The following is a 25628-nucleotide window of genomic DNA, read 5'->3' on the forward strand; positions in this document are numbered from 1 at the left end:
CGCTATGAGCAGGGTTGGGCATCGTTTGGATTTTAACGATTCCGATTCCGATTCCGATTCCCTATTTCGATTTCTGTTCTAAACGATTCTCGATTCCGATTCTTTGAGGTGCAGGTCAACAGGTCACAACTTATTTCACAGGATGTTTTTTTATTTGACAAACTCTTCACACAGGCCATTTTTGCATGCATGCTTGGACTTCAAACATACATCTTACACAGCTTGTAAGACCTCCAAAAGGCCTCCAAAAATAGATTTAGCCAACTATGGTATTCAATTAAAAGGGAGGGTCCCGAACTGTAACTATAAAACTGAAACTTGGCAAGCAGTCTAACATACAAAGAGCTGCAGAACAGGTGAATGTATATGCAACAAAATAAAACAAACACTGGAGCAGTCATGATGACAAATCAAAAACAGTTTTTGTTTAAGAAGATAATCATATCTGCCTTCTCAGGCTGAGGAGGTCTGTACACTAGTGACGCGCGGTGTGGGTCAAGACATGTTTACTTTATTTGCGGGGCGGGGCGGGTCATTAAAAAAACTGATGATGAAGTCCAGAGTGTGTTATCAGGGGCGCGCTGATGTTGACGGGAAAGCCGGCGGAGGTGTGAAGGAACCGGGTGAGACCAAGAAATCCCATTAGCCTCCATAGCGTTGCTCTGAGTAGCTCGCGGCTCTGCTCCACCGTTCTAAAAATAGCTTGCACCGACAATTAAAGGCAACAAATTGGCAATGGGCCAAAATATTGAACTATCCCTTTAATTATGTAACTTTTGAGGTAAATTTCTTTATTTTTTGACTGAAATGATCTGACCAATTGAGAATGAGACACATTGATAATAAGACATCTATGTTATCCTGACCAAAATTGTAGTTGCATTGTTTGTTGCAACCTTTTTTTTTCTTGTGTTATAGTCCCGCCTCCTTGCGGTTTCAACATTACATAAATGAGATTTTAACCCTGACGGAGTTCAGTCTGAGTTATCACAGCTGAAGACATAACCTCATCCCACTGATCAACTTTAAGAAAGGTAATTTTGCTATATTGTCTCCTTTGAATTTACATGAATTTAAGATGAATGTGTAAAGATTGTATTGAAAAAATAAGATAAGGCATCAGTGACAAATACAGACAGATACAGTGTACTATGACAGATACCATGATCATGGTATGTCTCTAAAAAGAGAAACGGTTTGACCACTCAAGCTGATGTAATTAAAGGCAGCGCATCAAAGTTGTTATTAAGATTTAGAAAAAAATTAAAATGAATATTTTTTCATTTTTCTGTCACAGGCTAGGTTCAAGACAAGGATGGAGATCAATAATTCTACAGATCTTTCTGATGGGAATGACTCCTCTAATGCTTATGATGATGACTTCATGTCTGACTTTGCTGAGCTGAGAAAGTCTCTCACCATCTTCTCCATCATTGGTCTTTCTCTGGTCTTCGTTCTTGGTATGATTGGGAATGGAGTGGTTATCTGGTTGACCGGGTTCAAGATGAAGAAAACAGTTAAAACAGTTTGGTTCCTCAACTTGGCTGTGGCCGATTTCCTCTTCACAGCCTACCTGCCCCTGACAGTGACCTACATAGCCCTGGGTTTCCACTGGCCATTCGGCAACTTCATGTGCAGAGTTAACGGTGCTTTAACCTTCCTGAACATGTTTGCCAGTGTCTACATCCTGGTGGTGATCAGTGTGGACAGATGTGTATCTGTTGTGTGGCCTGTCTGGGCCCAGAACCACCGAACTGTACGCAAGGCGTCCTATGTGAGTCTTGGTGTTTGGGTCCTGGCTCTGATTTACAGCACTCCATCCTTCATCTTCAAGGACACATATTCTGATGAAGAGAAAATCTACTGTTTGACCGACTTTTCTCTTTCCAATAATTTCACACAATCTGAGTTTGACTTGGAGGAGTTACGTTATCAGGCCTTGACCATCACCCGTTTCTTCCTTGGATTCCTTCTCCCCTTCACTGTCATTGTCTCCTCTAATGCTGTGATGATCCATCGTCTCAGGAGGAACCTCATCCTGGCCAGGCGCTCTAGACGCCCCTTTAAGATCATTGCTGCTGTTATTATCACTTTTTTCCTGTGCTGGGCCCCCTATCACATCATGAGCTTAATAGAGTTGCTTCATTTTACAACCAGTCCAAGATTCTACTATGTTCTTGCTATTGGTTTCTCTATATCCACCATCTTGATCTATCTCAACAGCTGCATTAACCCACTGCTGTATGCATTCATAGGCCAAGATTTCAAAGATAAAGTTTGCAAATCCATCCTGAATAATTTGAAGACTGTCTTCCAGGACGAAGAATGATGATATTGTGCTCACACAGTTTTCAGTCTTTCGCTGTGCAAACAATATTTTCTCATGACTGTGTGTGTGTGTGTGTGTGTGTGGCAACACCACAGGATCTACTTCACCGCCTATAGCTACTACAAGCTTTGATAAACATGTTACTAATGTGTAAACATACTTCTGCCCGCCTTGTTATATAAACACATGTTATTGACTATACGATATTATGTGTAAAGTAGAAGCTGTACTTTAAACTTAGCCTGGTTTGATCATTCTTTGGCCACATTTTGTTTGTTTGTTTTTCTTGAGGAGACATGTCTCTGGCCTCCATTCTCAGTATTTACATGTTCTGCTGTGATCTGACAATGTTAATGTATTTTGTTCATAAGAAATCATAATAAGCTTGTTGCAATTGAGTAAACTTTGAATTAATTTGTCACATACACAAAACAGTAGGCGCCTACATGTTGTATGACTCTGGTACTTTTAATATTTACCCGTCTTTAATCAAATAAAAACATTGTACTGGTAAAATGATCTTGTTTTTCTTCTTTTTTGGTTTGTTGACTACCATGAATTTATCACTTTTATCTCCATCAGCCACATCTACCACAATTAAAGTATTACAACATATTCTTACATGCACATGCAAATGTGTTCCTTTTATGATAGAAGACTGCTCTACTTTGGTGCTTACGTTTTTTGATGCAGCATCTGTATGGTTTACCTGTTTCAAGAGGTCCATCAGGCTGCTGCCATGGCAACTTAACTTAATACATATTTATGTGTGAGACTGTAGATGTGAATATTGTGACATGAAACTGTTTATAAAAACTTATTTGTAATCTATTTTGTGTTTTATTGCATCACATGATGTTGATTATTATTATGAACTTCTTTATTAATGTAAATTTACCAGCAGACAAAGCTGTTGTACAATATAATTTCAAAACTGTGTGCTGCAGACACAGGACTAAAGCTTTATTATGGAAATAAAGTAATTTTTGTTTTACCAAATCTTTAACATCTTTTCCTTAACCGTGTAACTTTTGAGGTAAATTTCTTTATTTTTTTGATTGACTGATTTTTTAAAATGAATTATCCGACCAATTTAGAATGAGACACATCAATAATAGGGTCTAGGTCTTCTAAATATTTTCAAAATATAATCTTGTGTGTGAGTTTAAAAGTTCAGTGGAAATCTGATTAAGAGTGCAAACAGGAAGAAACATGCAGATAGCCAGGACTCAATTTTTTTTTTTTTAAGATGGGGGGTTTAATCAGGCATCAGCACAGTAATGATCTGTTGAATTTTTCTATGTCGATTATAAATTACAACCTTTAAACTCATACATTTAAAGCAACATTGCAGAGTTTATCGGCCTTCAAATAATGTTTCCAGACTCATTGCAATGGTAGAAAAATGGTTAACAGGATGAATGGTGCTGCCGCTGCAGCCTGAGCCGGGTCGCGTCTGAATGCACTATGTAACTTCCCTGCACGGGTCGGATCACGGGTCGGATCAAATTGGTTTCTTGCATTCATTTTTGTACTAAATTGCAAAATAGAAGGACACCATTCCTTCATCTTTAACCAATTATCGGAGGTCGGGCTGCGGACAGGCCGTGTAACGAGCAGCTGGAGTCGTTGCCTGGAAACCACTGAGCCCATACGCACGCTAGCCGAGTTTTAAGTTGGAGGGCAGTGGTGCTTCCAACACAACAACAGCAACATTATGCTGTATCATTCTAGTTAATAAATTGAATACTTTTAAAAATTATTTCAAATGCATGAGTTATATGTCCTCTAATTGGCTTAAAATCAATCAAAAAGACCCATTGGCGGTTAAAATATGGTCACTTCCGGTTTAAACAGCCATTTTGAATTTTGAAAATGTCAGAAATTGATTCAGCATAATCAAACCCCTAAAACGACTCCAATATTGCCCGGATAGGCCAAACAGTTGTCAAAATATTTCCCATATATGTGTGATGTTGACTGGTCTGCCCTGAGTGGGTTCCGACCCTGGGTCTCCCGCGCCACAGGCGGCGATGCTAACTGTTTCGCCAAGAGGTCAATGACCACTTGGCAAGTGGGTTAGCATGTTTTTTTATGGGCGAGTGAGTTTAATTTCAGTACCGCTAACCGCCACATGTCGTCACTTCTCCTCACTGGTACCTTGAGACTGTGGCTATACCCACGGACCTCGGTTACATTTGCTAACTATGCTAATTATGCTAATTGCCCAACAATAGCCTATAAGTTAGCATCCGGCAGTTTCTGAATGCTGGGGACCCATAGGCCTACTATATATTTCTAACACAAAACTTTGGGATACTCTACATTTCTGGGTTCACAATGGGGCCTTATGGGCTGGCAAGTAGACTATTCAACACCTGCTGTGCCACTGTCGTCTTACCAACTTCACTATATCCAACACACAGCAGCTCACTGTCTGATCAGTTTGTGTCCCTTGTCAAACAAGACATGCAGATGTAATAGAGGGTCCGGGTGCACTCACTCACCCATACAGGACGTGCAAACCAGTTTGCCAAGCGATCACTGATGTCTTGGCATGCCATGCGGGAGACCAGGGTTCGAGCCCCACCTGGGGCAGTCCGTGCTGAAACACTCTAACACTATGAGATAATAATGGAATGTTACGAGATGGAGCTGTTTTAGAGGTAAATTCATGCAAAACTGCTGATGTGCGTTCCCGTTTGGGGCAGTTTTTCAGCAAGCAGTCTCTCTCTCACTAGGGGCAAGACCAGGCGACATGACAGGTAGAGCAGGGGAACGGGGATCTGGAGGGCGGCCTGGGGGCTGAGCCGAGGGGTGTAGGGATTCTGGAGGGAGGCGAGGAGGTCAGGCAAAGTCTGGGGGTCGGCCTGAAGGCCAGACAGAAGCGCACAGAGAGTCTGGGGGTCGGCCCAGAGGCTGGGCAGACAGGCGATGCCACTTGCGGGACTGGGGACCAGGGGGGCGGCTGGCCGCCGACTGGAGTCTCAGGACAGAGATGGGCTGGGGTGCCAGCTGGACACTAGTGGCAGGAGCCGGACAGACCTTCGGCTGGACACTGGCGACAGGAGTCGAGCGGACCACCGGCCGGACGCTGGATACAGGCGTCAAGCACTCCAACTGCTCAACACTGGAGGCAGCAACCGGACGGGCCTCCGGCTGGACACAGGAATGAGGGGCCGGTTGAACCACCAGCTTGACACTGGAAACAGGAGTGGATGAGCCCCCTGGCTGGAGGCTGGGAACCTGGGACTGCTCGCCACCAGGTTGGAGACAGGAAACCCCGAGCTCTGGCACATCAGAGCTGTGGGACGCTGAGGAATCGGCGTCCTCGCCACCTATGTCTCCTCCTCGGTACCCTGACCTCCACGGGAGAGCTGGGTGCTGCATGATGTAACGCAGGAACAGGGGTGGCGTCTGCCGGGACCCCCGACGCCGGAACAGGAGTGACGTCCAAGGGCGACTGCAGCTCAGGAGGAGGTGCTGGAGGAAGCTGCAGTTCTGGAGGCGGCCTGACCACCAACGAAGCACGGGGAACCGGGGTCGGCCGGACCACCGACTGGACATGGGGTGCAGGAGTCAGCCGGAGTCGGTTGTGGCTAGGCAGGTGGGTCTTTAAAACCTGAAGCCGAAAATACTCAAAAAGAGTAATTTGTTCCAAACCAGAATCTTTGGGCAGGACGCTGGATTTAGGAGGGGAAGGCTTGGAGGCTTCGGGAGTGTTGCCGGAACCAGTGCATTGAAAACGGTTGAGCTTACCCCGGATAATGTCCAGTTGAGGAACAAAGTGGCTCACCCATGGCCTCTCTTTGAACCAGAGCTGTTGAGTAGCAATCCTCTCCTTGTGTTCAGCCTGCTGATGAGGGGGAGATGCCATGAGGTGAGCCACAGTCCGTTCAAACTCAGAAACTTTCTGTTCAAAAAGTTTGACTGAAATTATCTGACCAATTTAGAATGAGATTCATTGATAATAAGACATCTATGTTATCCTGACAAAAATTGTAGTTGCATCGTTTATTGCAACATTTTTTTTCTTGTGTTATAGTCCCGCCTCCTTGTGGTTTCAACATTACATAAATGAGATTTTAACCCTGACGGAGTTCAGTCTGAGTTACCACAGCTGAAGACATAACCTCATCCCACTGATCAACTTTAAGAAAGGTAATTTTGCTATATTGTCTCCTTTGAATTTACATGAATTCAAGATGAATGTGTACAGATTGTATTGAAAAAATAAGATAATGAAAGCATCAGTGACAAATACAGACAGATATAGTGTACTATGACAGATAAACAGATACCGGATGGTTATGGTATGTCTTTAAAAAGAGGAACGATTTGACTACTCTCTAAACTTATGTAATTAAAGGCAGTGCATCAAAGTTGTTATTAAGATTTAAGAAAAAATTAAAATGAGTATTTTTTCATTTTTCTGTCACAGACTAGGTTCAAGACAAGGATGGAGATCAATAATTCTACAGATTATTTTGATGGAAATGACTCCTTTAATGGTTATGATGATGACTACACGTATATTGATGAATTTGCTGAGCTGAGAAAGTCTCTCAACATCTTCTCAATCATTGGTTATTGTCTGGCCTTCATTGTCGGTGTGCTGGGGAATGGAGTGGTTATCTGGTTGACCGGGTTCAAGATGAAGAAAACAGTTAAAACAGTTTGGTTCCTCAACTTGGCTGTGGCCGATTTCCTCTTCACAGCCTTCCTGCCCCTGACAGTGACCTACATAGCCATGGGTTTCCACTGGCCATTCGGTAACTTCATGTGCAAAGTTGACAGTGCTTTAACCTCCCTGAACATGTTTGCCAGTGTCTACATCCTGGTGGTGATCAGTGTGGACAGATGTGTATCTGTTGTGTGGCCTGTCTGGGCCCAGAACCACCGAACTGTACGCAAGGCGTCCTATGTGAGTCTTGGTGTTTGGGTCCTGGCTCTGATTTACAGCACTCCACAGTTCATCTTCAAGGACACAGCGCCATCGTTTCTTAATGAAGAGTATATCAACTGTTTCAACAACTTTGCACTTTCCAATGAGTTCACACGATCTGTGATTGAATTGGCGCAGTTCCGTCATCAGGCCATGGTCCTCACCCGCTTCTTCCTTGGATTCCTTCTCCCCTTCACTGTCATTGTCTCCTCTAATGCTGTGATCATCCATCGTCTCAGGAGGAACCGCACCCTGGCCAGCCGCTCTAGACGCCCCTTTAAGATAATTGCTGCTGTTATTATCACTTTTCTCCTGTGTTGGGCCCCCTTGTACATCATGTGGTTAATAGAGTTGCTTCATTTTACAGTCAGTCCAACATTCGACAATGTTCTCACTATTGGTATCCCTATATCCACCATCTTGATCTATCTCAACAGCTGCATTAACCCACTGCTGTATGTGTTCATAGGCCAAGATTTCAAGGATAAAGTTTGCAAATCCATCCTGAATAATTTGAAGACTGTCTTCCAGGAGGAAGAATGATGCTCTTGTGCTCACACAGTTTTCAGTCTTTCGCTTTGCAAACAATATTTTCTCACAACGGTGTGTGTGTGTGTGTGGCAACACCACAGAATCTACTTCCTCTGCTTATAGCTACTACAAGCTTTGATAAACATGTTACTAATGTGTAAACATACTTCTGTCAGCCTTGTTATATAAACACATGTTATTGACTATACGATATTATGTGTAAAGTAGAAGCTGTACTTTAAACTTAGCTTGGTTTGATCATTCTTTGGCCACATTTTGTTTCTTTGTTTTTCTTGAGGAGACATGTCTCTGGCCTCCATTCTCAGTATTTACAGGTTCTGCTGTGATCTGACAATGTTAATGTGGTGATTTTGTTCATAAGAAATCATAATGAGCTTGTTGCAATTGAATAAACTTTGAATTAATTTGTCACATACACAAAACAGTAGGCCCCTACATGTTGTATGACTCTGGTACTTTTAATATTAACCTGTCTTTAATCAAATAAAAACAATATACTGGTAAAAATGATCTTGTTTTTCTTCTTTTTTGGTGTGTTGACTACCATGAATCTATCACTTTTATCTCCATCAGCCACATCTACCAGAATTAAAGTACTACGACATATTCTTACATGCATTGCATTTTATGATAGAAGACTGCTCTACTTTTTTTGGTGTTTAGGTTTTTTTGATGCAGCATCTGTATGGTTTACCTGTTTCAAGAGGTCCATCGGGTTGCTGCCAGGCAACTTAACTTCTCATAAAAATTGACATGTAGGCTACACATATTTATGTGTGAGACTGCAGATGTGAATATTGTGACATGAAACTGTTTATAAAAACTTATTTGTAATCTATTTTGTGTTTTATTGCATCGCATGATGTTGATTATTATTATGAACTTCTTTATTAATGTAAATTTACCAGCAGACAAAGCTGTTGTACAATATAATTTCAAAACTGTGTGCTGCAGACCCAGGACCAAAGCTTTATATGGAAATAAAGTAATTTTTGTTTTACTAATTTTGAGGTAAATTTCTTCATTTTTTTGATTGACTGATTTTTTTAAACGAATTATCCGACCAATTTAGGATGAGACACATCAATAATAATACTTATTCTAGGGTCTAGGTCTTCTAAATATTTTCAAAATATAATCTTGTGTGTGAGTTTAAAAGTTCAGTGGAAATCTGATTAAGAGTGCAAACAGGAAGAAACATGCAGATAGCCAGGACTCAAATATATTTTTTTTTAAGATGGGGGTTTAATCAGGCATCAGCACAGTAAGGATCTGTTGAATTTTTCTATGTCGATTATAAATTACAACCTTTAAACTCATACATTTAAAGCAACATTGCAGAGTTTATCGGCCTTCAAATAATGTTTCCAGACTCATTGCAATGGTAGAAAAATGGTTAACAGGATGAATGGTGCTGCCGCTGCAGCCTGAGCCGGGTCGCGTCGGCATGCACTATGTAACTTCCCTGCACGGGTCGGATCACGGGTCGGATCAAATTGGTTTCTTGCAATTTAAAGGTGATAGCTACAAGTTTAATTCCTCCTGGCCAGTAGGTGTTCCACTCACACTGCCTGCTCTCGCTCCAACCTTCTGTTTTACTGGTTGCCAGTTGACATAGATATAGTATATATGTAGATGCCGCCTCTGTCGCTGCTGCCCATTGGAACGGATTGTCGCCGCCGCCGCCATCTTCAGCAGGAGGTGTCTAACTTTTACTTACTGTAGTCTACAGAGGCAGAGGTCTATCACTTAATTTTCAACCGATTTTCAAGCCGTTTGTTTTAAAGGCCCCATGCTGTGCACTTTTCTCTGGGTTTATTTACCTGCTGATATCCCTAACAAGATGTATCATTGGTTTTGAGTTCCTGTGATCTGCTTAATATCGTTTATACGGCCCCTTTCTGTTGCCTCTTTCTGGAGCTCTACCAGGCACAGGTCATTTGGCCAATCAGAAGAGAGAATGAGAACCTCTCTTCTGATTGGCTGACTGTTTTTAAGTGGTATGTGGTCGGGCCAATCACAGGCACGTAACTGAAACCTAAGCTGCATTCATACAAATTGAAAAAAAACAACTGGTCACGGTGGGCGGAGTTACCTTGTGTGTGACATCACAGAAAGGAGGAAGTGCTATCTGCTCGTCTTAAAGAGAATGTTCCTACAAATGGGCGGTGTGTGTTTCTCCGTTTATGACCAGTTTGATGCATGGGGCAGTATATACGTGGCCCAGAGACCTCCCCATGCATGAAAAAATAACCAAAATCACATTTTTCATGCCATGGGGCCTTTAATATAAATACTACAATTCAGGTACATAACTCAGGTTAGCAGTCAGGGTTCATGTAAGTGCCATGAAACTTATTTAATATGGCCTAGCACAATTATATAGGTAGCCTACAGTGGTTTACACTCACTCGCCGGCCTCATCACCATGGCAACCACAAACTCACAACTACCACAGCCGGGGGAAACAGCTGATAAGCCACAAAATAACAAACTATTGATATATTAACTACCGGTATATGCACTAAATGTAACACATATCCCATCCTATGATACGTTACGTTAGTTTCATTTATGTCAGATAACTTAACTACATCAAATTCAACAAGTTCATAACAGTAATATAATATAAAACAACTTATTACTTGAGAAAAGTTATTCCATGTCTCTTCGTTTTGGCGTTTCTTTCATGGGAACATCCGTACGTGGCACAAAAGGCTGGCATTTTGCCAGATTCACAGCTGTCAAACCCTCTGACCGGTCTGACTATTGACTGCTTGTCAGGAGGAACTACTCCTCAAGATGGCGGCTGTGAGACATTCCAAACAAGCCCGAATCTATGGCCAGTTGACACATGACATCAACATTCTAATGCTGTTGCCACAGAGATCATTCCATGCCGACGTTGCCCATGGGACCCGCCAAAATGTATTGAACAATTATTTATATACTTTTTAGAAAAAATTCAGTAAAATTAATACTTTTATTCTGCACCCCTCTAGACATTCTGTGGATGCATTATTTTTGAAAAATGTATCCTTTTGACAAAAAAGTTGTAGCTATGACCTTTAAGATATTTCCATTCATTTTTGTACTAAATTGCAAAATAGAAGGACACCATTCCTTCATCTTTAACCGATTATCGGAGGTCGGGCTGCGGACAGGCCGTGTAACGAGCAGCTGGAGTCATTGCCTGGAAGCCACTGAGCCATACGCACGCTAGCCGAGTTTTAAGTTGGAGGGCAGTGGTGCTTCCAACACAACAACAGCAACATTATGCTGTATCATTCTAGTTAATAAATTGAATACTTTTTAAAATTATTTCAATTACATGAGTTATATGTCCAAACAGCATCCTCTAATTGGCTTAAAATCAATCAAAAAGACCCAATGGCCGTTAAAATATGGTCACTTCCGGTTTAAACAGCCATTTTGAATTTTGAAAATGTCAGAAATTGATTCAGCATAATCAAACCCCTAAAACCACTCCAATATTGCCCGGATAGGCCAAACAGTTGTCAAAATATTTCCCATATATGTGTGATGTTGACTGGTCTGCCCTGAGTGGGTTCCAAACCTGGGTCTACTGCGCCACGGGCGGCGATGCTAACTGTTTCGCCAAGAGGTCAATGACCACTTGGCAAGTGGGTTAGCATGTTTTTTTATGGGCGAGTGAGTTTAATTTCAGTACCGCTAACTGCCACATGTCGTCACTTCTCCTCACTGGTACCTCGAGACTGTGGCTATACCTGCGGACCTCGGTTACATTTGCTAACTATGCTAATTATACTAATTGCCCAACAATAGCCTATAAGTTAGCATCCGGCAGTTTCTGAATGCTGGGGACCCATAAGCCTACTATATATTTCTAACACAAAACTTTGGGATACTCTACATTTCTGGGTTCACAATGGGGCCTTATGGGCTGGCAAGTAGACTATATTTAACACCTGCTGTGCCACTGTCGTCTTACCAACTTCACTATATCCAACACACAGCAGCTCACTGTCTGATCAGTTTGTGTCCCTTGTCAAACAAGACATGCAGATGTAATAGAGGGTCCGGGTGCACTCACTCACCCATACAGGACGTGCAAACCAGTTTGCCAAGCGATCACTGATGTCTTGGCAAAACGGTTTGCTTCGTCGCCCGCCATGCGGGAGACCAGGGTTCGAGCCCCACCTGGGGCAGTCCGTGCTGAAACACTCTAACACTATGAGATAATAACGGAATGTTACGAGATGGAGCTGTTTTAGAGGTAAATTCATGCAAAACTGCTGATGTGTGTTCCCGTTTGGGGCAGTTTTTCAGCAAGCAGTCTCTCTCTCACTAGGGGCAAGGCCAGGCAACATGACAGGTAGAGCAGGGGAACGGGGATCTGGAGGGCGGCCTGGGGGCTGAGCCGAGGGGTGTAGGGATTCTGGGGGGAGGCGAGGAGGTCAGGCAAAGTCTGGGGGTCGGTCTGAAGGCCAGACAGAAGCGCACAGAGAGTCTGGGGGTCGGCCCAGAGGCTGGGCAGACGGGTGATGCCGCTTGCGGGACTGGGGACCAGGGGGGCGGCTGGCCGCTGACTGGAGTCTCAGGACAGAGATGGGCTGGGGTGCCAGCTGGACACTAGTGGCAGGAGCCGGACAGACCTTCGGCTGGACACTGGCGACAGGAGTCGAGCGGACCACCGGCCGGACGCTGGATACAGGCGTCAAGCACTCCAACTGCTCAACACTGGAGGCAGCAACCGGACGGGCCTCCGGCTGGACACAGGAATGAGGGGCCGGTTGAACCACCAGCTTGACACTGGAAACAGGAGTGGATGAGCCCCCTGGCTGGAGGCTGGGAACCTGGGACTGCTCGCCACCAGGTTGGAGACAGGAAACCCCGAGCTCTGGCACATCAGAGCTGTGGGACGCTGAGGAATCGGCGTCCTCGCCACCTATGTCTCCTCCTCGGTACCCTGACCTCCACGGGAGAGCTGGGTGCTGCATCATGTGACGCAGGAACAGGGGTGGCGTCTGCCGGGACCCCCGATGCCGAAACAGGAGTGGCGTCCAAGGGCGACTGCAGCTCAGGAGGAGGTGCTGGAGGAAGCTGCAGTTCTGGAGGCGGCCTGACCACCAACGAAGCACGGGGAACCGGGGTCGGCCGGACCACCGACTGGACATGGGGTGCAGGAGTCGGCCGGAGTCGGTTGTGGCTAGGCAGGTGGGTCTTTAAAACCTGATGCCGAAAATACTCAAAAAGAGTAATTTGTTCCAAACCAGAATCTTTGGGCAGGACGCTGGATTTAGGAGGGGAAGGCTTGGAGGCTTCGGGAGTGTTGCCGGAACCAGTGCATTGAAAACGGTTGAGCTTACCCCGGATAATGTCCAGTCGAGGAACAAAGTGGCTCACCCATGGCCTCTCTTTGAACCAGAGCTGTTGATGAGGGGGAGATGCCGTGAGGTGGGCCACAGTCCGTTCAAACTCAGAAACTTTCTGTTCAAAAAGTTTGACTGAAACTATCTGACCAATTTAGAATGAGATACATTGATAATAAGACATCTATGTTATCCTGACAAGAATTGTAGTTGCATCGTTTATTGCAACCTTTTTTTTCTTGTGTTACAGTCCCGCCTCCTTGTGGTTTCAACATTACATAAATGAGATTTTAACCCTGACGGAGTTCAGAGTTATCACAACTGAAGACATAACACTGATCAACTTTAAGAAAGGTAATTTTGCTATATTGTCTCCTTTGAATTTACATGAATTTAAGATGAATGTGTACAGATTGTATTGAAAAAATAAGATAATGAAGGCATCAGTGACAAATACAGACCGATACAGTGTACTATGACAGATAAACAGATACTGGTATGTCTCTAAAAAGAGAAATGGTTTGACCACTCAAGCTGATGTAATTAAAGGCAGCGCATCAAAGTTGTTATTAAGATTTAGAAAAAATTTATAATGAATTTTTTTTTTCATGTTTCTGTCACAGGCTATAGGTTCAAGACAAGGATGGAGATCATTAATTCAACAGATCTTTCCGATGGAAATGACTCCTCTAATGCTCATGATGATGACTCCTTGTCTGACTTTGATAAGCTTAATAAGTCTCTCGACATCTTCTCCATCATTGGTTATTGTCTGGCCTTCGTTGTTGGTGTGCTGGGGAATGGAGTGGTTATCTGGTTGACCGGGTTCAAGATGAAGAAAACAGTTAAAACAGTTTGGTTCCTCAACTTGGCTGTGGCCGATTTCCTCTTCACAGCCTTCCTGCCCCTGACAGTGACCTACATAGCCCTGGGTTTACGCTGGCCATTCGGTAACTTCATGTGCAAAGTTAACAGTGCTTTAACCTCCCTGAACATGTTTGCCAGTGTCTACATCCTGGTGGTGATCAGTGTGGACAGATGTGTATCTGTTGTGTGGCCTGTCTGGGCCCAGAACCACCGAACTGTACGCAAGGCGTCCTATGTGAGTCTTGGTGTTTGGGTCCTGGCTCTGATTTACAGTACTCCATACTTCATCTTCAAGGACACAGTGTCAGTTTCTGATGGAGAGGCGTGTTTCGACAACTTTTTTCCTTCCAATAATTCCACACAATCTGAGTTTGACTTGGAGGAGTTCCGTCGTCAGGCCATGATCCTCACCCGCTTCCTCCTTGGATTCCTTCTCCCCTTCACTGTCATTGTCTCCTCTAATGCTGTGATGATCCATCGTCTCAGGAGGAACCGCATCCTGGCCAGGCGCTCTAGACGCACCTTTAAGATCATTGCTGCTGTTATCATCATTTTTTTCCTGTGGGCTCCTGTGGGCTCCCTTTCACATCATGTGGTTAATAGAGTTGTTTCATTCAACAACCAGTCCAACATTCAACTATGTTCTTGATATTGGTTTCCCTACAACCTGATCTATCTCAACAGCTGCATTAACCCACTGCTGTATGCGTTCATAGGCCAAGATTTCAAGGATAAAGTTTGCAAATCCATCCTGAATAATTTGAAGACCGTCTTCCAGGACGAAGAATGATGATCTTGTGCTCACACAGTTTTCAGTCTTTCGCTATTTTCTCCTGAAAACAGGAATCTACTTCACCACCTATAGCTACTACAAGCTTTAATAAACATGTTACTAATGTCTAAACATACTTCTGTCAGCCTTGTTATATAAACACAGGTTACGATATTATGTGTAAAGTAGAGCTTGGTTTGATCATTCTTTGACCACATTTTGTTTGTTTGTTTTTCTTGAGGATAATAATTACTATAATGTCTCTAGCCTCCATTCTCAGCATGTACAGGTTCTGCTGTGATCTGACAATGTTAATGTATATGTGGCGATTTTGTACATAAGACATTTAGTTTGTTGCAATTTAATCAACTTTGAATTAATTTGTCAAAACAGAAGGTCCCTACATGTTGTATGACTCTGATACTTTTAATATTTCTTTAATCAAATAAAAACATTGTACTGGTAAAATGATCTTGTTTTTCTTCTTAATCTTTTTTGGTTTGTTGACTACCATGAATTTATCACTTTTATCTCCATCAGCCACATCTACCACAATTAAAGTACTACGACATATTCTTACATGCATATGTGTTCATTTTATGATAGAAGACTGCTCTACTTTATTTGGTGCTTACGTTTTTTGATGCAGCATCTGTATGGTTTACCTGTTTCAAGAGGTCCATCGGGTTGCTGCCAGGCAACTTAACTTCTCATAAAAATTGACATGTAGGCTACACACATTTATGTGTGAGACTGCAGATGTGAATATTGTGACATGAAACTGTTTATAAAAACTTATTTGTAATCTATTTTGTGTTTTATTGCATCACATGATGTTGATTATTATTATGAACTTCTTTATTCATGTAAATTTACCAGCAGACAAAGCTGTTGTACAATATAATTTCAAAACTGTGCTGCAGACCCAGGACCAAAGCTTTATATGGAAATAAAGTATTTTTTGTTTTACCAAATCTTTAACATCTTTTCCTTAACTGTGTAACTTTTGAGGTAAATTTCTTTATTTTTTTAAATTGAAATTATCCTACCAATTTAATTTATTTTAGAATGAGACACATTAATAATAAGACATCTAGGGTCTAGACTCTAGGGCCTTCTAAACATTTTCAATATAATCTTGTGTGTGAGGTTTAAAGTTCGGTGGAAATCTGATTAAGAGTGCAAACAGGAAGAAACATGCAGATAGCCAGGACTCAAAAACCCACTTGATGTGAGTAAGAGATAATAAAGATACAATCCTTCTTTAGATCTGTTTTCCTGGCATCATTGAGGTTGGTTTAGCCACAATCAATACTTGTCAATCGAATTATCTGAAGATCGATAAAAATATTAATGCGAATAAAAAGGCGTGCGTAATGATGTCATGTGCTATTTAGCGACCATATTGGTGTATCGAATTGGTTTCTTGCAATTTAAGATATTTCCATTCATTTTTGTACTAAATCGCAAAATAGAAGGACATCATTCCTTCATCTTTAACCGATTATCGGAGGTCGGGCTGCGGACAGGCCTTGTGACGAGCAGCTGGAGTCGTTGCCTGGAAACCACTGAGCCATACGCATGCTGGCTGAGTTGTTAAGTTGGTAAATAATGCACAAGTTATAGGGCAGTGGTGCTTCCAACACAACAACAGCAACATTATGCTGTATCAATTGAATAGGCAACTTTTTAGAATTATTTCAAATACATGAGTTATATGTCCAACCAGCATCCTCTAATTGGCTTAAAATCCATCAAAAAGGCCCACTGGCGGTTAAAACCCCTAAAACCACTCCAATATTTTCCAGATAATCCAAACAGTTGTCGAAATATTGCCCATATACTATGTGTGATGTTGACTGGTCTGCCCTGAGTGGGTTCCAAACCTGGGTCTCTCGCGCCACGGGTGGCGATGCTAACTGTTTCGCCAAGAGGTTAATGACCACTTGGCAAGTGGGTTAGCATGTTTTTTTTATGGGCGAGTGAGTTTAATTTCAGTACCGCTAACCGCCACATGTCGTCACTTCTCCTCACTGGTACCTTGAGACTGTGGCTATACCCACGGACCTCAGTTACATTTGCTAACTATGCTAATTATGCTAATTGCCCAACAATAGCCTATAAGTTAGCATCCGGCAGTTTCTGAATGCTGGGGCCCCATACTATATATTTCTAACACAAAACTTTGGGATACTCTACATTTCTGGGTTCACAATGGAGCCTTATGGGCTGGTAAGTAGACTATTCAACACCTGCTGTGCCACTGTCGTCTTACCAACTTCACTATATCCAACATACAGGAGCTCACTGTCTGATCAGTTTGTGTCCCTTGTCAAACTAGACATGCAGATGTAATAGAGGGTCCGGGTGCACTCACTCACCCATACAGGACGTGCAAACCAGTTTGGTAAGCGATCACTGATGTCTTGGCAAAACGGTTTGCTTCGTCGCCCGCCATGCGGGAGACCAGGGTTTGAGCCCCACCTGGGGCAGTCCGTGCTGAAACACTCTAACACTATGAGATAATAACGGAATGTTGCGAGATGGAGCTGTTTTAGAGGTAAATTCATGCAAAACTGCTGATGTGCGTTCCCGTTTGGGGCAGTTTTTCAGCAAGCAGTCTCTCTCTCACTAGGGGCAAGGCCAGGCGACATGACAGGTAGAGCAGGGGAACGGGGATCTGGAGGGCGTTCTGGGGGCCGAGCCGAGGGGTGTAGGGATTCTGGGGGGAGGCGAGGAGGTCAGGCAAAGTCTGGGGGTCGGTCTGAAGGCCAGACAGAAGCGCACAGAGAGTCTGGGGGTCGGCCCAGAGGCTGGGCAGACGGGCGATGCCACTTGCGGGACTGGGGACCAGGGGGGCAGCTGGCCGCTGACTGGAGTCTCAGGACAGAGATGGGCTGGGGTGCCAGCTGGACACTAGTGGCGGGAGCCGGACAGACCTTTGGCTGGACACTGGCGACAGGAGTCGAGCGGACCACCGGCCGGACGCTGGATACAGGCGTCAAGCACTCCAACTGCTCAACACTGGAGGCAGCAACCGGACGGGCCTCCGGCTCGACACAGGAATGAGGGGCCGGTTGAACCACCAGCTTGACACTGGAAACAGGAGTGGATGAGCCCCCTGGCTGGGCCGGAACAGGAGTGACGTCCAAGGGCGACTGCAGCTCAGGAGGAGGTGCTGGAGGAAGCTGCAGTTCTGGAGGCGGCCTGACCACCAACGAAGCACGGGGAACCGGGGTCGGCCGGACCACCGACTGGACATGGGGTGCAGGAGTCGGCCGGACCGCCAACAAGGCACAGGGAGGCTGGGGTTGCTGGGGATGAGGCTTAGGCTTCTGACGGTAGCGAGAGGAGACGCCTCTGCTGGGCTTCGGGGAGTTGGTGGCAGTTGGGTTGTGGCTAGGCAGGTGGGTCTTTAAAACCTGATGCCGAAAATACTCAAAAAGAGTAATTTGCTCCGAACCAGAATCTTTGGGCAGGGCGTTGGATTTAGGAGGGGAAGGCTTGGAGGCTTCGGGAGTGTTGCCGGAACCAGTGCATTGAAAACGGTTGAGCTTACCCCGGATAATGTCCAGTTGAGGAACAAAGTGGCTCACCCATGGCCTCTCTTTGAACCAGAGCTGTTGAGTAGCAATCTTCTCCCTGTGTTCAGCCTGCTGATGAGGGGGAGATGCCGTGAGGTGGGCCACAGTCCGTTCAAACTCAGAAACTTTCTGTTCAAAAAGTTTGACTGAAATTATCTGACCAATTTAGAATGAGATACATTGATAATAAGACATCTATGTTATCCTGACAAGAATTGTAGTTGCATCGTTTATTGCAACCTTTTTTTTCTTGTGTTACAGTCCCGCCTCCTTGTGGTTTCAACATTACATAAATGAGATTTTAACCCTGACGGAGTTCAGTCTGAGTTACCACAGCTGAAGACATAACCTCATCCCACTGATCAACTTTAAGAAAGGTAATTTTGCTATATTGTCTCCTTTGAATTTACATGAATTTAAGATGAATGTGTACAGATTGTATTGAAAAACAAGATAATGAAGGCATCAGTGACAAATACAGACCGATACAGTGTACTATGACAGATAAACAGATACCATGATTATGGTATGTCTTTAAAAAGAGAAACGGTTCGACTCCTCTCTAAACTGATGTAATTAAAGGCAGTGCATCAAAGTTTTTATTAAGATTTAGAAAAAAATGAAAATTAATATTTTTACATTTTTCTGTCACAGACTAGGTTCAAGACAAGGATGGAGATCAATAATTCAACAGATCTTTATGATGGAAATGGCCCCTCTAATGCTTTAATGTATATTGATGAATTTGCTGAGCTGAGAAAGTCTCTCGACATCTTCCTCATCATTGGTCTTTGTCTGGCCTTTGTTGTTGGTGTGCTGGGGAATGGAGTGGTTATCTGGTTGACCGGGTTCAAGATGAAGAAAACAGTTAAAACAGTTTGGTTCCTCAACTTGGCTGTGGCCGATTTCCTCTTCACAGCCTTCCTGCCCCTGCATGTGACCCATGCAGCCCTGGATTTCCACTGGGCATTCGGCAACTTCATGTGCAAAGTTTACAGTGCTGTGCCCTTCCTGAACATGTTTGCCAGTGTCTACATCCTGGTGGTGATCAGTGTGGACAGATGTGTAACTGTTGTGTGGCCTGTCTGGGCCCAGAACCACCGAACTGTACGCAAGGCGTCCTATGTGAGTCTTGGTGTTTGGGTCCTGGCTCTGATTTACAGCACTCCAGAGTTCATCTTCATGGACACAGTGTCAATTTTTGATGATGAGTACTGTGTAGACGTCTTTGTTCTTTCCAATGATGTGTTTGATTCGGAGATGTTACGTCGTTGGGCCATGAACATCACCCGCCTCTTCCTTGGATTCCTTCTCCCCTTCACTGTCATTGTCTCCTCTAATGCTGTGATCATCCATCGTCTCAGGAGGAACCGCACCCTGGCCAGGCGCTCTAGACGCCCCTTTAAGATCATTGCTGCTGTTATCATCACTTTTTTCCTGTGGGCTCCTGTGGGCTCCCTTTCACATTATGGGCTTAATGGGGTTGTTTCATTTTACAGACAGTCCAACATTCGGCTATGTTCTTGTTATTGGTCGCCCTATATCCACCATCTTGATCTGTCTCAACAGCTGCATTAACCCACTGCTGTATGCGTTCATAGGCCAAGATTTCAAAGATAAAGTTTGCAAATCCATCCTGAATGATTTGAAGACTGTCTTCCAGGAGGAAGAATGATGCTCTTGTGCTCACACAGTTTTCAGTCTTTCGCTGTGCAAACAATATTTTCTCACTGTGTGTGTGGCAACACCACAGAATCTACTTCCTTTGCCTATAGCCACTGCAAGCTTTGATAAACATGTTACTAATGTCTAAACATACTTCTGTCAGCCTTGTTATATAAACATATGTTATTGACTATATGATATTATGTGTAAAGAAGAAGCTGTACTTTAAACTTAGCTTGGTTTGATCATTTTTTGGCCACATTTTGTTTGTTTGTTTTTCTTGAGGAGACATGTCTCTGGCCTCCATTCTCAGCATGTACAGGTTCTGCTGTGATCTGACAATGTTAATGTATATGTGGTGATTTTGTACATAAGACATCATTTTTAGCTTGTTGCAATTGAATCAACTTTGAATTAATTTGTCAAAATAGTAGGCCCCTACATGTTGTATGACTCTGGTACTTTTAATATTAACCTGTCTTTAATCAAATAAAAACAATGTACTGGTAAAATGATCTTGTTTTTCTTCTTTTTTGGTTTGTTGACTACCATGAATTTATCACTTTTATCTCCATCAGCCACATCTACCACAATTAAAGTACTACGACATATTCTTACATGCATATGTGTTCATTTTATGATAGAAGACTGCTCTACTTTGGTGCTTACGTTTTTTGATGCAGCATCTGTATGGTTTACCTGTTTCAAGAGGTCCAACTTAACTTCTTACTTGAAATGTACACATATTTATGTGTGAGACTGCAGATGTGAATATTGTGAAATGAAACTGTTTCATCCATCCATCCATCCATTCTCTTCCGCTCATCCGGATCAGAGTCGCGGGACAGCAGTCGGAGCAGGGATCCCCAGACTTCCCTCTCCCCGGACACTTCCTCCAGCTCTTCCGGGGGGACCCCAAAACCAAGATGAAACTGTTTATAAAAACTTATTTGTAATCTATTTTGTGTTTTATTTGCATCACATGATGTTGATTATTATTATGAACTTCTTTATTAATGTAAATTTACCAGCAGACAAAGCTGTTGTACAATATAATTTCAAAACTGTGCTGCAGACCCAGGACCAAAGCTTTATATGGAAATAAAGTAATTTTTGTTTTACCAAATTTTTAAAATCTTTTCCTTAACCGTGTAACTTTTAAGGTAAATTCTTTATTTTTTTGATTGACTGATTTTTTAAATGAATTATCCGACCAATTTAGAATGAGACACATCAATAATAAGACATATTCTCCGCTGTGTCCGGACCGGGGAACATACTGTAGAACCCTATTTTAGAAAAAGGGTCCTCTGTTCCCCGCTTTTCCCCAAAAGGACCCGGGGAACATGCCATTTTTGTACCCATACCTGGAAGTGGAGTTGTGACTTTGCAGATTTTTGCCTATTTTTGAGTGAGAAGTTGAGTTGTGACTCTGAGTGAGAAGTGTAGGCTAATTGACCCGTTGGTTGGGTTTAGGCAATGAAGAAAGGAGTTGGTTAAGTTTAGTAAAAAGACCAGGTAGAGGCTGGACAGGCCAGATAGACAAGAGAGTCCATCGACCAGCAACAGCGGGGAACATAGGACCCTTTTTGGGGAAAACAGGGAACATAGGACCCTTTTTGGGGAAAACAGGGAACATAGGACCCTTTTTCAACATTCGCGGCCGGTGTGAAAGGATTCATAATGAAAACCAGCGTTTGAAAAAAAAAAAAAAATTGACACGTGAATAATTTTCATGAAAAATACGTCCCCGGTGTGAAAAGGTCTCAAGAATTCAATTTCGCAGTTTAATTTTACATGTCTGAAAACTATAACCAGTAGTGGTGGGAAAACACTGATGTTTGCTCAACTGCCCAGTTGTATTGAGCTAAAAAAAAAAAAATAGCACCTTTCAACATTTCAGTGGAAATCTGACTTTTAAATCTAAAGAGGAAGGAACATGCAGATAACAGAGACTTGTGAAAGGCAATGTGGCAACACTATGTTAGGCTAATCCTACTTTAGATTTCTTTTACTTAGATCTACAAAGGCAGCATTCTCTGTGGTTCAAGTGGACAGTGGCAAAGACGGCATAGCCCACAAAATAGCTTATCAACCCTCAAATCGTATAAAATGCTGCAAATACTGTGCATGTTCAGATGTCATTTCAAACAGTAACAAAGATATATTATATATGGTACATCAGGCATAGCTCAGTCCACATGATGTAGCTGGACCAGTGGTAGACAGTAGTTCAGGGATTCATGTTGGGCAGTGTGGGATGGCAGCTTAGTTTATGCAGCAATTGCATTCCAGTACGCATAAAAAGGGCTGTACCCACCACTTAAGTGCGCACTAATGTGAAAAGCCGAAAATTGACAAAAAAACATCTCACCCATGTGAGGTTCTCCATGGAGTCGTTGCTGGGATAAAGACTAAACATCCTGAGGCACTTTTAATAATATCAGGAGACGTAGGCTATTTATATTCGTAAATAAATAAACTCACATTATATGATGTGTATAGGCTATATAGGCTATTTATATTTCTTCTTATGACGTTGTCTTAATCATAATCTTAATCATAGTCTATTAGGACTTTTATTGATCATTTATTTTTTGTCTTTTTTCCCTATACTCTTCCTATGCATTTTTCACAGTTTCATATAAAATTAAAATAATATGATCTTGTCAGAGGACACGTGCTTTTGTGGGCACTGGCCTAATCAAATAATTAAAACAGAAGTAAGCGGAATGTTTGTTAGTTATATCTTCCGACAGCAATCACTTACATAGAGTGTTTGGTCTGAAACACGGGTCTGTCAGTCACTCTGCTCTGCTCTGAGCCGAGGGGAAAACTTTCCTTGTGTCCTACAACCTTTATCCAATGAGGAGAGAGAACGGCATAAAGGGGCGGTCCTCTCTGTGTGTGCAGCCAAGGGATGCGCGTGAATGTGGTGACGTAGGGACGAGGGCGGGGACTGCTAACTCCATCGGCTGACAGGAAGTTAGCCAAAACGACTGGATCGCTTACTTCTGCTTTAAGTAGTGTGGCGTCCCCAGTGGTGGGCTGGTGCCATACCGCTGGTCACGCCCTCCCGATTAAGGCCTGCCGTATAAAGCCAGGCCTGCTGATTGTGATCTCTCTCTCTCTCCTTCTCCCCTCTCCTGCAGGTACCGGTGACAGCGATGCAGTGCCCTTAGTTTACTTTGTTGCAGTTGCACCTTTGTGTTATGCACCTTACAACACCCCACACACACACGTCTCACACTCACACAACATGCTCTACATACCTATTTACTGACACCCACACCCCATGATCCGGTCCTTTGTTACAGTATATTATTATTTATTGTTAAATAAACATTTGTTAATTGTTGCCACGGTGGTCTCTCCCTCTTTGTCATGGCTGTAAGAGCCAGGCTGTGACAGTAGCCTATTCTAAATCCAGGGTTCCTACGCAAGTATGGAAAGTATGGAATTTGATTTTATACATTTCCAGGTCTGGAAAAGTATGGAAAATGGAAACTATTGTATGGAAATATATTTATTTTATTTATCTTATCTTGGTTTGGTCTTATCTAAAGTTATTTGGGTTAACTATTTTGTATGTGCTATTGTACTTAGCTACAATCTTCTGGAAATTATTTGGTTGCATAATGGCATACACATTCCGAATAATGAAAACAAGATAAATTGCATGCTTTTTTTTTTTTTTTTTTTTTTTTTAAATATTATGCACATCTATTTACTTAAAATATCACAAATTATTTGAATTTTTTTTACAGAGAAGTCTGGAAATTAGGGTCTGGAAAAAGTATGGAATTTGGAAATTTCAAATGTGTAGGAACCCTGTAGCTAAATCAGAAAATGTGATTCATTTTCATGGATATTGTCACTACTCTTACTCTCAAGAATCAGTGATTTTAACTAAAACAGTACTGTTCTGTACATTATTGTTATTAATAAAGCAACAAAAAAAAAGAATGAAAAAAAAAGGAACAAGTAGGCTAGGAACAAGAACTACAAAACCCACAATGCATCGAGCGCGGACGTAATCATAACAGGAAGTCGCAGCCATGGGCCGTTGTAGGTGAATGAGCCGAGCACAGTGAGTGTGTGTGTGTGTGTGTGTCAGAAAAACCAGAAGTGTATTGTAAAATCAGTGTCCGTCACAGAGACGCTGCTTCCTCCGCCGCCGCTGCCGCTGCCCCGGTAAACCGATGGACGACGCCCGGGACCAACAGGAGCACGGAAGGGACAAATAAACCCCCCGACGGAGCGGGTGGAGGCTTTTGTTTCCCGAGAGGAGGAGGAGGAGGAGGAGGAGGAGGAGGAAGATCGCGGTGCTGGAGGACCGTCCACCTATGATGGAACGGGCGATGGAGCAGCTCAACGTTCAGCTCAGCCGGCTGACCCGCTCCCTGCGCCGGGCCAGGACCGTGGAACTCCCGGAAGGTAACGAGCGATGCTGCGGTTTCCCAGCGGGACGTGAACGCACCAGAGCTGTCACATAACTGCACTATATGCTGCTACACTTACATATAGGCTACACATTTACAGCTGTCTGCCTTTAGTCACACGCTAATCTATGCATGTTTATATAGATTAGTATTAGTGGTGTGTTATTATTGCTATAATTATTATTATTGGGAGTTTCAGGAGTTTCAGTTTGACTTGGCATGAGGAAAAACATGTCTTCCCTGATCAGGAAGTGGATTCATGTACAAAGAGGGCTGGGAATCATACGTTTTTATTATGATATTGGCCTATATCAGTTCATATGATAGTGATTCAATCTTTATCAATATCTCAAAGTCTGTCACGATTCAGGGATCATCAGTGATCAATATAAGATGATGGCGTGAACACATAATCACTTCCATTCATATGAAATCACAAAGAACAACTAAAATATTGTATGACAACTTTATTTCTCAACCTCAACCAGACATTTAAATCTTATTTTATTAATAAACATCATCTCCCTGTTATCTATAAAGCCTTATACAGCTTTCACCTTATATCTTAGAAAACTAAAAGAACATTAGCCTAAATCCCTATTGGTTTACGCAAAAGCAGGATTTAAGTGTGAACCTCAAACTAATTATTTTTAGACCTTTAGTTATTTACTATACACTTTATATCTTTAGGTCTGTGGAATTTCAAAATAAAGGCGCAAGAATCATTCATTTCACTCCTACTCCCTTGCCTCATGGGGACATAAAGTTGAAACTGGAGTTGTTATTATTATGATGATGATGATGACTCAGGAGGAGCCACAGTGATTGGTCGATGAGAGATCTAACTGTGCAGGTGAAAAAACCCATTGTGTTACTTCTCCAAAACACATCTGTATGATGAAGCAGCTTGTGCCTTTTTAAACATCTGGCACAGGACGCTCTCCATCAACATCCATGAATCCTGTGAGAGTTTGTGCTAATCCACGTTAGTCACTGTAAGATTATTATGTGAATCATGGAGCATAAACATCATATTTTTATTTCTGTAAACACACATTTCGATCCTCTATGTGCTGCTGTTGTTTCTTAGAGCGACAAACCTCTCAACATGTTATCTC

General features: G+C 42.8%; 3 protein-coding genes and 2 pseudogenes across 5 annotated transcripts in view; all 5 read left to right on the forward strand.

Annotated features, from left to right (window-relative positions):
- Positions 1-1315: 1315 nt before the first annotated feature.
- Positions 1316-2329, forward strand: LOC310999783 (chemerin-like receptor 1; the record flags this gene model as incomplete). Its single annotated transcript, XM_083990337.1, has 1 exon — positions 1316-2329. One exon carries the CDS (start codon positions 1316-1318, stop codon positions 2327-2329), a length of 1014 nt encoding a protein of 337 aa, XP_083846463.1.
- Positions 2330-6788: 4459 nt separating this feature from the next.
- Positions 6789-7817, forward strand: LOC310999784 (chemerin-like receptor 1; the record flags this gene model as incomplete). Its single annotated transcript, XM_083990338.1, has 1 exon — positions 6789-7817. One exon carries the CDS (start codon positions 6789-6791, stop codon positions 7815-7817), a length of 1029 nt encoding a protein of 342 aa, XP_083846464.1.
- A 6006-nt stretch (positions 7818-13823) lies between these two features.
- Positions 13824-14837, forward strand: LOC310999785 (chemerin-like receptor 1; annotated as a pseudogene). Its single transcript has one exon. The product of its transcript is annotated as a chemerin-like receptor 1 (transcript).
- A 4238-nt stretch (positions 14838-19075) lies between these two features.
- LOC310999786 (chemerin-like receptor 1) lies at positions 19076-20078 on the forward strand (annotated as a pseudogene). The gene has a single exon. The product of its transcript is annotated as a chemerin-like receptor 1 (transcript).
- A 4112-nt stretch (positions 20079-24190) lies between these two features.
- hace1 (HECT domain and ankyrin repeat containing E3 ubiquitin protein ligase 1) overlaps positions 24191-25628 on the forward strand; it is a 38585-nt gene continuing 37147 nt past the window's right edge. The window contains exon 1 of the mRNA XM_083989926.1: positions 24191-24505. Coding sequence (XP_083846052.1) covers positions 24415-24505 — 91 coding nt within the window. The 5' untranslated portion in view covers positions 24191-24414. The remainder of the gene's footprint in view (positions 24506-25628) is intronic.

This window comes from Trachurus trachurus, assembly GCF_905171665.1.
Source record: "Trachurus trachurus genome assembly, chromosome: 16".
NCBI classification, from domain to species: domain Eukaryota; kingdom Metazoa; phylum Chordata; class Actinopteri; order Carangiformes; family Carangidae; genus Trachurus; species Trachurus trachurus.